The following is an 11,838-nucleotide window of genomic DNA, read 5'->3' on the forward strand; positions in this document are numbered from 1 at the left end:
CATCTGGACCTGGAGACGTGGGCTCATTGAAAGAACTTAGGTGCCCTCTCCGATTCACCTCATCCATCATTTTCCTCTTACCCATGCTCGCTCTGCTATTTCTGTTTGCTGCTCATTCTCCACCAAAAGTCTATTGTGTCTCTGTCACAAGCCTGGAGGTGAGAAAGTTTTGCGTTCTCTTTATCCTCCACCCATGCTTGCTCCAAGTTCACCCTACAAAACTCCTAGGGTGGCCTGCGACATTATTCCAAAGCCTCAGCTCATTCTGGGATTGAGTGCCTGCATGCTCCAGCAGGTTCCTCCATTCTGGACCCCTACTTCCATGTCTTTCTCTATGGCCCCAATTTATGGTGGGGGGGTTAATGTATTGAACCATAACATACATACAGAAAAATGCATGAATCTTAAGTGCACAGCTCAATTAATTTTCATAAAGTGAACACACCCATAAAGACAGCACCAAGAGCCAGTATCTTACTAGCACCCAGAAAATCCCATCATGTCTCCTGCCAGTCACTAACCTCTCTCGGAATAACCACCATCCTGACCGCTAACACTGCTGATTGGTTTTTGCCTTTTCTTGGTCTTGATATAAATGGAATCACCACCCGTCCTCCTTTGTCTCTGGCTTCTTTCACTCAGAGTTATGTTTGTGAGATTCACCCACACTGCTGGGTGTGGTTGTAGATCTTTTATTCTCATGGCCGTACGGTTGCCTCAGCCTTTTGTAATCTGACTTCCTTCTGTGTGCAGCCCCTTAGTTTTCTCTACCCACCCCTTACCTGGCTGGTTGCAATTTTCTAACTTGTGTCCCTGCCCCTAGCCTTACCCTTCTCCAACCTAACCTTCATCTGCCCTGTCAGACTAACCTTTCCAGAGCTTGGCTATAATCATGTCTCTCTCAGCTCAAAACATTCTATGGCTCTCTGTGGGTACAAACCCTCAAGACTGGGATTATAGGCTATTTACAGTCTGGTTTCAATGTTTCCTCCTTCAGTAACCAGCTCTCCTTCTCCACACCTTCTATCTTCTAACACTTAAAATATATTAGTTGGTCCATAAACATGCCTGCTCTTTTCTGTTTCTATATCTTTGCTCATCCTATTCCTCCAACCTGGAATATTCTTCCCACTGTCTCCTATTCGCAACATCCTTCAAGACCCAGATCAAATGTCAATCCCTATGATATCTCCTCCAGTCACTCCAGCAGAAATAACTGCTACCTTCTCTCAGCTTCCATAGCAAGGCTTGGCTCATGCTGAGAGATACCACTTATCACTTCTTTAAAAGTTAATTACCACATTCACCCATTCTAAGACACACATTTTTACTTATCTCTGGAATCAGGATGCACCTTGCCACTGATGGCATTTTATAATTGGCAATATTTTTTTTCTTTCTTGGTGATACACAAAATAATGGTGTCATAGATTTGATGAAATACAATATTTCATTTTTTAATCTCAGCATATTCTAGAAAGACTCTTTGGCATCACACTGTATGCTATAGTTAGTGGTCTATATCCTTGGGTCCTTCTCCATATGTGAGACCATAAGCACGCACAAAGCACACGTGTATGTTTATTGAATGAATAAATGTGCATTATTCACTATTACCGGGACACCTTCTGCATGTGTTTCTATAGTGGGGAGAGGAGATGGCATGGAGAAGCCCTCTCATCATGGTTCTTCATGAGGCTTCTTGCAAGAAGGGGAGGAGGGCTGGAGGTCTGGGAGGAGGGCTGGAGGTCTTGCTTCCCTGTGGCTGGCATAGCTTGGGGTTGGAAAAGTCACACAGGGTTCATTTAGGGCTGAATTCTTGATTAGCAAAGCAACTTCAATGACAACATCCTCCCTATTGGGTAAAATATGATTTGCTTTTCACGGATCTGGTTTATGGCCTGGTTTTCAGGAACACACTATGATCAGAAGCAATACATCCTATCCCGCCAATCTTGTTTCAAGCCTCTTTGAATAACAACAGTGAGTCTTTTTGTTTGTTTTTTTTTTGCTAATGAAATCTGTTATCCCCTTTGCCCCACCAACCCAGCTCTATATTATATTAAAAAAATAAAGGACAGGATAAATAAGTTGTGGTATATTTATACAAAGGAATACTACTCAGCCATAAAAAATAAAATAATGTCATTTGCAGCAACATGGATGGACCTGGAGATTGTCATTCTAAATGAAGTAAACCAGAATGAGAAATAAAAATACCATATGATATCACTTACATGTGGAATCTAAAAAAAGACAAACAAACTTATTTACAAAACAGAAACAGGCTAACAGACATATAAAACAAATATATGGTTATGGGGTAGGGGCAAAGGGTGGGAAGGGATAAATTGGGAGTTTGAGATTTGCAGATACTAACTAGCATAAATAAAATACATAAATAACAAGTTCATACTATATTGCATATGGAATTATATTCAATATCTTGTAGTAACTTACGGTGAAAAAGAATATGAAAATTAATGTATTTGTTCATGTATGATTGAAGCATTATGCTGTACACCAGAACAGCACAACATTGTAAACTGACTATACTTCAATAAAAAAATATATATACAAAAAAAACCCCCAAAGGACAAAGAAAAAGTGGCATCCAACTGAAGTGATATTTTAGTTACTCTTTGCCCACTTCTTAATATTCCAGCCACTCAAACTTCATAGGTGATTTTAATAAAATCCAGCATGTTCAATTGTTCTATTTTCAAGTGCTTCTAAAATTTGAAAATACACTGTATGTTGTCAAATGCTTTGAGATGATCCACTTTATATGATCAGTGATACTGCCTTTTTCTGATATTACATGACCCTGCACAAGTGTGTGACCCTAAGAGCCCCTGACTTCAGATAGATCCATGTCTACGTTTAAAGGATGGGTCTGGAAGGAAGTTTGCTTCCATGTCCATTAGGAATCCTGTGCCAGGGAACAATTTTATAGGATTTTTTCCAGTTTTAGGTTGGTTTGGTAAAGAAGTCACTATATGTATCAGATGTTGCTTTCTGTTGAGTGGTTTTCCTGGGTATTTCAAGGACATGGAGACTGCCAGGCCGATAAGCATGATAAAGTTCAATTGCATGGCCATCTGGACTTCCTTTGGGGAGTTTGATTGATATCTTTATTTTGTCAGGATCTTGGAAAGCAGTTAATTCTTTTATACAAAGTTCATGCTCTTTTAGCAAATTGGATGCCTCTGGGAATTTTCTAAATTTCTTCTTCTCCTTCAAAAGATGGATACTTCACTTGCAATGTGAAAACAACAAATAAAAAGTTTCTTACTGTCAAGAGTGGCAACCTCTGGCTAATAGGACCAGGGATGAGAGGTAATGGAGAGGTGAAAGGGACCTATTTCTCACCTTAATCCTTCTGTACTGTTTGAATTTTTTTTTACCATGAACATGTATTCCTTTTATTAAAGAAAAAAAAGTTTTTTGTATCACTTTGCTCTCTGTTTTGTTATTGCTTTGGGTTCTATTTTTCTCCCTCTCATATTTTCATTTTGAGAAGTTCAGCCAGAAGATGACTCAGTTCATTAAAAAAATATCCAACAACAACAAAACAACAAAATGATTTTTTAAAAATACTACATTTGGTTTCTATTGTTTACTATTGCTTTCCTTTTCAATTTTCTTTTTATTTATGGTCTGATTTTTTTAAATATTAGATTTAATCTTATAATAGAAACAAAATAAAACCCTTATGTCTCTAAAAAATAAACTTATTTGGGGGGAGTTAGGCAACTTTTAGGAAATCTAGGGGAGGTACAGATCCCCTCTGCAGGGGAAGGCACAGGCACACAGCTCCAACGGCGTACTGCCCTGAATATCTATTCAGTATAATTGAGAGTGCAATGCCCTTTGCATAAATTACTTCATTTAATTATCTCATAATTCTGAGGCATTGTTATGCCCATTTTATGGAAGAGAAAACCAGAGTCTTAGCGAGGTTGAATGGTTTGTCCAAGGTAGCACAGGGAAAGTGACAAACTTTGGGTTGTCATTCTGATTTAAGGGGCCAACTGGCCTTTTCCACTACATCACAGCTTTTAAGTTAAGTGGACTGTTGATTTTCCAGCATCTCCCATTGTTTTCATTTCCTTTGTTAAAAGTGGGTACCTAATGCCTCATGTTGTCTTCTTTGCCATCTCTCTTGGCAAGCGTCCCTGTGGCTTGCATGTTCTTCTCTGGACATTGTCCCATACTGGTTGTGAGTCTTCAAGGGGGTCATTATGACTTCATGTCACTTTGGATGTCCTCAAGGAACAACCCAGAAGGAAAGTCATAGGGGCTAAAATTCAATCCTTCTCACTTCAGCACCCCTAACATGTAGCAGCACAACGTCTAAGGCAGGGAAGGGAGGTGGGGGACACAAAGGAGAGATGTAGACTAGGAAACTGCATTCTGCTCCCAACATGTCAGCACTTGGAAAGCTCCTTGCCTTCAGCTTCCTCTTTTTAAAATGGGGGAATGATGGTCGTGAGCAATTTTTAACAAGAAACACATCAAGCATTTACCATGTGCCTGACCCTGTGCTTAGCACTTTATAATTAGACAGGGGCAAAGCTGGGATTCTAATCTGGGTCTGAGAGCCTCTAGGGCCTTCTACATGATGCCCTACCACCTCCTACTATGACACTCCAACAGGATCGCACTCCCTAAACGAGGGGCAGAAGGTCAAAGGGACATGAGAAAACATGATCTTAGCAGCCATATTCCCAACATCCCTAAAACCTACCAGACTGCTCTCCAGACGGTGGTGCCAGTTTAACATGGCACACAAGTTTGCCAACACTGAGCATTACCCAACTTTCTAACATTTTTAATTGATGGCTATAAAATGGAATCTTGCTGTTGTAATTTGCATTTCTCTCAATCACTGGTGAGGCAGAGCATCTCATCATACACTTGTCAACCATTCAAGAGTCTCCCTCTCTGAAACTGATTCTTCTTGGATTACAAATATTTCTTGTATAAGCCAAATACTAATCCTTTGTCAGGTTTAGATATTACAAATATCTTCTCCTTTCTGTTAATTTTGTGACCTTCACTTTTAAAGAAATCTTTATGTAGCCAAATCTACTATTATTATTTTTGATGGCCCTTTTTAAAACTGAGGGATAGGTGATGTACAATATTATATAGGTTTCAGGTATATAACATGGTGATTCACAATTTTAAAGGTTATATTCCATGTACAGTTATTATAAAATATTGGCTATATTCCCTGTGTTGTGTATCCTTGTAGCTTACCCATTTTATACAAAGTAGTTTGTACCTCTTAATCTTCTACTCCTACCCTGCCCCTCCCTCCTTCCCTCTCCCCTAATTTGTTCTCTACATCTACAAGTCTCTTTCTTTTTTTGTTACATTCAGTAGTTTGTTTTACTTTTTAGTGTTCACATACAAGTGATATAATACAGTATTTGTCTCTCTCTGTCTGACATTACACTTGGTATAATACCCTCCTTTTTCCTTGGATAAAGATGGGAGATACACACACACACACACGTACACTGGAATAGTACTCAGCCATGTTGCTGCAAATGGCAAGAGTTCATTCTTTTTTATGGCTGAGTACTATTCCATTGTGTGTGTGTGTGTGTGTGTGTGTGTGTGTGTGTGTGTGTGTGTGTGTGTGTGTGTCTCCCATCTTTATCCATTTTTCTATTGATAGATACTTAGGCTGCTTCCATATCTTGGCTATTATAAATAATCCTGCTATGAACACTGGGGTGCATGTATCTTTTCAAATTAAGGCTCTGTGCTTTTCCTATCTTATTAAGGAGTGTGTCCCCACTTTCCAGCTCTTTGACCTGGGGCAGGTCACATCCCCTTGGTCTCCTGTACTGTAATTCTATAAGCCTGCAGAGAGCAAGAGTGAAAGAGTGAGAGAGCAAAAGAGAGAGCGAAACCTGGTCTTTCCTGCACATTTTCTACATGGCCCAGTTTTGAGCTCTTGACTCAGGGAGAGTCTCTGCTCTGTTCCCCAGGCTGAGTGTTCACCACTAAAGAAGGCTTTGTTTTCTGGGGTGTTAACTTTCCAGAGAACATACTAGACACTGTCTTCATAAACAACACCACAGTTAGAAAACAGCAAAGCAGAATATGATGGAAAGACGCATGTAACAAACCTGGTTTCCAAACCAGGTCCGTCTCAGGAAATAGCAAGAAAAGGAAGTAAATAAAAAGTTGAAAGTTGGCATTTCTCCCTTCTCACTTTCCTCGGGTGTCATGTCTCAAGGAAATATATATGTGCCAACTTCATTTTCATTCCCATAATTTCTTTAAAGGGTTCAGAAAGCAATATATTTCATAGTTGTGAGGAGACAAAAAGAGCTTTGGACTTAGATGTTTGAAAGACCCCAGTCTAACATGCAGTTGATTTGTGATTTTTCACAAGTCACCACACTTCTTTGAGCTGCAGTTTCGCCTGGAGAATGAGATTTATTATGTATCCCTTTCCTAAAAAGCGCCAGCCAATTAGAGAATGGAAATGGAAGTGCTCTGCAACTTTTATAGATGTTTTAAGCACCTACTTCATGCTAGGTACTAGGGTTATTTTTCTTATTTAATTCTCACAATCACCACAGGAAATTTATTATTTCCGTTCTACAGCTGGGAACACTGAGATATTCAGAGAGATTAAGCCCATTCCTAAGGCTCAAACAGCTAGAACTGCTCTGCCCCTGCCCTTAGGTGGATTGGAAACATGGAGCTATTTGGTGTGGGGTCTTTAGCTCTTCCCTTAGATATTTCTCTAGTTCTTTCAGAGTGAAACATTTAACTCCTGGAAAATGTGACAGAGCCACAGTCCCCACTTTCCTGCCCTAGGAACCAGGTTGGAATCAAACTGCAGATGGTGCTGTCCAGGTCTTTCCTCTCACCAGCTTAGGCACTCTGGCAGCCCCAGGGATCCCCAAACTCAGCTGCTGAGGCTTGGGGGCTCCCTTGAGATAGCAATGAAGTGGTTCCTTTGGCTCCGATTAAGTGGAAAAGAAATGGGAGGGCTTGCTTACCCACCAGGAGCAGAAGGCAAGTGATAGCCCCAGGAAATGCAGCTTCCCAAAAATATAACAGGACTCAGAAATGGCCAGGGGCATGCTGCAGGAGTGAGGCTTCCCCCACACCAATCCCAGGAGATGAAGCTGCCCACAACCCCGTGCAGGGACACAAGATCAAGGAAGCCTGAGTGTCTGAGGGTGTGGTGGGGTAAGCTGGGTGTAAACAACCATGGGCATGTGCTCTGGCATTGCCACACTTGGATGTCATCTGCCAGCTTAGGCTAAGGGTCCTAGAGTCTTGACTAGAGGCAGCAGTCTCAGATGCCCTCTTCCCTTGAGACTGGGTAGTGTTTCCCTCTAAACCTAATTCACAGGAAATTCCGGGACCCAGCCAACAGGCACTGAAGGGTCAATGCTGATGCCTCTCAACTCAGTACCTGTCAGCTGGTGAATAGGTGTCACAGTGACAGAGCTCTAGGAGCAATGGATCTCCTTTCCTTTCTTAGAAAATGGTTATAAAGTCACAGAATGTCAGAGCTGGAAGGTCGCATCAAACCTGTCTTGGGGAGAGTATAACTCAAGTGGTAGAGTGCATACTTAGCATACACAAGGTCCTGGGTTCAATCCCCAGTACATCCTCTAAAAATAAATAAATAAATAAACCTAATTACCTCCCCGCCTCCTCAAAAAACAAAACAAAACAACCCCCCTCCCCTCCGCTGTACAGGGCACAGGGAGAACCAGGCTCAGAGAGGGCAAGCCTGCTGACAACAGCCACCCCAGGCCTGTGCTCCCAGTAGTGTTCTCTGCTCAGGTGATTCCTAGCAGTCCCCACGCTAAAAGTCCTCATCCCCAGGAGACCGCTACTGGATTTGGGGGATGCAGTGAAACTGGGATATTCCTCCAGATTTTGAAAACTCAAAGGTATAGCCCTCCTGTTTTTAAAATTTCATCTCGATTCATTTGGACTTGTGTGGTTTACAGGAATCTTGTTTCTCCAAGAAAACAACAAAGAAAGGATGGCTTCCTGTGTCAAATCCCTGGGAGGTGTAGGACGCAAGAAATGTTCTGCTCCTTGTCTCACAGAGCCCATGGGGAACCAGAGAAATCCCAAGCCTAATGTTTCCAGGGAGCAGCATTACAACGCTGGAACAAATATCAAAGGAAGATGTGATTGGCGAAGTGGAAAAACAGTGACTTTAGAGTTGAGGGATTCAGGTGCGAGTTTCAGTTTTGTCATTGATTTGCTATGTGACCTCCGGCAGGCACCATCCCATTCTGGCCCTGTTTCACCACCTATAATTTGGAGGAAAGAAGACAAGATGCTCTCTAAACACTCTTCCAGCATCAGCTCTGACTGGGGTCCTAGGTCCCCCCATGTTGTCCCTGGACAATACCTCCAGCCTTGCCTCTGTGCTAGCAAAGCCTGGGAGGGAGTGAGAGGGTGTCTTTCAGCCATGTTTTCTTGCCACTTAAACTCAGATTTACTAAGTGACTTGTCCACACTTCTCTGGAAGTGACAGCTAATGGATAAGGAGTTCCTAAGGTACCTTGTCCAGATCTGACCAGGGAAATCAGGGGGAAGGACAATCTCCAGATTGCTCTGGGCTGACGTTGCTGCTACAGGATGATGTTAATTCTGCTGTTTACAGAAATAAGTCCAGTGTGAGGCTTTTTGGTGTTTAAACCAGATGGTACTTCCTGCCTTGATCAGCCTCAGAGCTTTGGTTCCCATGACAACCCCAAAGTTCCACCTACTGCAACTTCCCTATTCTCCAAGTTTCATCCTTTTTCACCATTGTGCCAGGGTCTCTGGAGATAAAGCCACTAACCAGCATATGCATGGCACTTTACAGTTTACAACACCTCCCAGCATTTATTACCTCATTTACTCCTCACCACAGCCTTGCCAGATAGCTTTTGCTATTCCCTCCATTTCACAGATGGGAAAACCAAAGCCTCAGAGGTGAGGTGATTTGCCCTCTCAGCCTTCAGTGGTGTCAACAGGACTCAAACCCAGGTTTTGTGACTTTGGACCCCACATGGGGTCCACTGTGCCACTGTGCCCTGCCCTGCAGGCCACCCACTCACTGAGGATCCCTAAGTGGTAAGTATCATACACATATGGGTCTAGATCAAGGTGTGGCATCCTTAGACAAATTATTTAATTTCTTGTGCTTTACTTTCTTCATCTGTATAATGAGTGGTAATAGTGGTTACCTCCACATGGATGGGAGGATTGAATTAGCATGTATGTAAAACCACAGTAAGCGCTTGCTGAGAAGCCTGGGTGAGTCTCGATTCTACTTTAACCATCCTGGGATCCTGGGTGGGACATTTTGCTTGTTGGTGCCTGCTTCCCCCTCTGTATAAGAGGTGACAGCATTATTGTGCTCATATGGATGTCATGTGTGATGAGATTAATGCAAGGAAGGTGCCTTGGAGGGGACTCTCACACTGCAGTGTGCAACCTTGTGAAGATGCAGATCCTGGCTCAGGAAGGCATTTCTTTACTTTTTAAAAAAATTTTATGTAATTAATTTTTAAAAATAGAAGTTCTGGGGATTGAACATAGGACCTTGTGCATGGGAAGCACTCTAACACTCAGTTATACCCTCCCCCTAGAAAGGCATTTCTTACAAGTGTCCAGGGAATGCCAAAGCTCCTGGTCCATGGACCACTCTTTTGAGAACCAAGGCTGTGGTTAGGAAAGCAACATTTAAGTGTTACTAAGGACCAGTAACGCAGAGTGCCATGTCCATAGGCCTCCAGTTACACGCTTAGCTGAAAGTTCAAGAAACTTGGAAAGCCCACTGGGAGTGTCAGCAGAAGCCCATTTGGAGGGTTTTTCTGGGTGAGATATTTCTGTCAGAAGGTCTCCTTAGACCCCCAGCCCCAGGCTCCATGCATCCCGGAACTCCCACGGGGCTCTGGTGAAAGCTATACCTGATCTTGGGGCTCAACAACAGAGGATTAAAAATGCCAATGTGTTACATCTTCTACATCAAGATATACTCATTGATAATGACTTGTGCAGTTCTTTAAAAAATAAAAATAAACCTTTTAAGTGAAAAAAAAGTGTGATCCAGGAATGCTAAGTGATCTATGTTCAAGTGCATGACAGAAAGTGGATCAAAGTACAGCTGTTCCATGGGTCTAAAGAACACAGTTTGCTTTTTTCTCCAATTCTTTCTTTGCTCTGTATTCTTTCTTATGCGATTGTGGGTTGTAAACTGAGTTACGTTTGTTAAGTTCATTGCTATGCAATAAACAAATATTTTCCGTTCATTCTGGCAATTCAATTGGCCGGTGTGTCCCTGGCCCTATTGCGGGTCGGTAACCCAGCTCCTCTGACTGCTATCAGCTCAAGGTTCATGAATGCGGCTGCCCTGAGTTGTGGCCCCAGCAGAGTACACCATTTCTGGAACCCTGGCCAGTAAGGAAGAGTTCATGTGGTTCTGAGTTCTAAGGAACCGGGAGAGGAAATGAGCCATTAGAAGCGTCTGTTGCCCCAGGGCACTTAATCTGTGCCAGGCACAGTGCCGGGCACTTGATTAGCATTATCTCAGTTAACCTTCCCCTGCCTTGTGAGCCAGGATTGTTATCGCCCCAGTTGAGCATAAGCTCTGCGAAGACAGGGACTTTGCTTTGCCCCCTGGCGTATCCTCAGTGCCTACCTCAGTGCTCCGTCAGCGTCCGTCTGCGGAATGAGTGTGTCAACCCTCATTGCGACAACAAAGAAGCAGAGTTAGCTTACCTGAGAAAGGCTGTCACCTCGCATGCGAGTCTGCACTCCAGGTGGCCCGAAGGACATTCCCTCGGAGAATTTCGTTTGACTCAGGCTCTCGGCCACCGTCCTTCATGAGGAGCTAGTAAAATCAGTTTGCCCTGAGGCCACCTCACCGAGGAAGCCACCTCACAGAAGCTGCAAGAACACTGGTGTGCAGTCTTCAGTTCTTGGTCCTTCTCTGTGGCTGAAGTTCCTCTCCACACACTCACAGCCTCACTATTTATAAAGCCCGGGCTGGCAGGCTGGGTTCCCGGGAGAAGACGGTGAGTGGAGACTGGCCTGCAGCATGGAGTTCAGGCACAGGTCTTGGGACGGACACCTGTGGCGGGCAGAGAAGGGGTACCCGGCGAGGGAGGCCGGCGCTTCGCCGGAAGTGCGGGGGCTGGTGGCGGAAGTGGGCGCGAGTGGGCGTGGGGGAGGGGCGGGGCCCCTCCGTGGAGCGAGCTCCCCGGGAAGCGCTTCGGCAGACTCTCATCTGTGACTTTAAGGGAGTGTTTCTGATTGTGGTGAAAGTGGAGACAATTATCCTGTTGAAAGAGCTGCGAGCAAGTGAAGCGGAGAGGCCCTGAGGCGCGTGGAGACAGGGAATAAGAGAGGAGTGGCGGGAGGGCAGGGAGCCCGGGAGGCTTCCCGCGGCCACCTTCCAACCCAGCTTGCGTCTCCCAGAGCTGGGACAAGGGCGGCCTCACCACATTCCTGAGCCTTTTTTGTGCGGCTCTCTGAATTGAGACCCGCAGTCCATCTAGACCCCTCTGATGAGGGGCACAAAGCTGTGTGTACATATGGGTATGAGAGGGACAGGAGAGAAGGAGACCCTACCGTGGAGAGTATCCTTCACCCTGAAGGACAAGGTCGAGAGGGGAACACTGACAGGAGAAGGGCTCCCCTGGCTCCAGCCAGGTCAAGAGCTCCCCTCTTTTCTTCCTTATTTTAAATTATGATAAAATTATATAACATAAAACTTACCATTTTAAGCATTTTGAAGTGTACAATTCAGTGGCATTAAGTACATCACACTATTGTACAACCATC

At 43.8% G+C, this 11,838-nt stretch overlaps 1 protein-coding gene across 1 annotated transcript in view; it reads right to left on the reverse strand.

Moving 5' to 3' along the window:
• Positions 1-11,139, reverse strand: part of GABBR2 (gamma-aminobutyric acid type B receptor subunit 2) — a 354,329-nt gene extending 343,190 nt beyond the window's left edge. The window contains exon 1 of the mRNA XM_031677345.2: positions 10,774-11,139. Within this exon, the coding sequence (XP_031533205.1) occupies positions 10,774-10,830 (57 nt within the window). The 5' untranslated portion in view covers positions 10,831-11,139. The remainder of the gene's footprint in view (positions 1-10,773) is intronic.
• Between the last annotated feature and the right edge of the window lie 699 nt (positions 11,140-11,838).

The sequence above is a fragment of the Vicugna pacos genome, chromosome 4, assembly GCF_048564905.1.
Source record: "Vicugna pacos chromosome 4, VicPac4, whole genome shotgun sequence".
NCBI classification, from domain to species: domain Eukaryota; kingdom Metazoa; phylum Chordata; class Mammalia; order Artiodactyla; family Camelidae; genus Vicugna; species Vicugna pacos.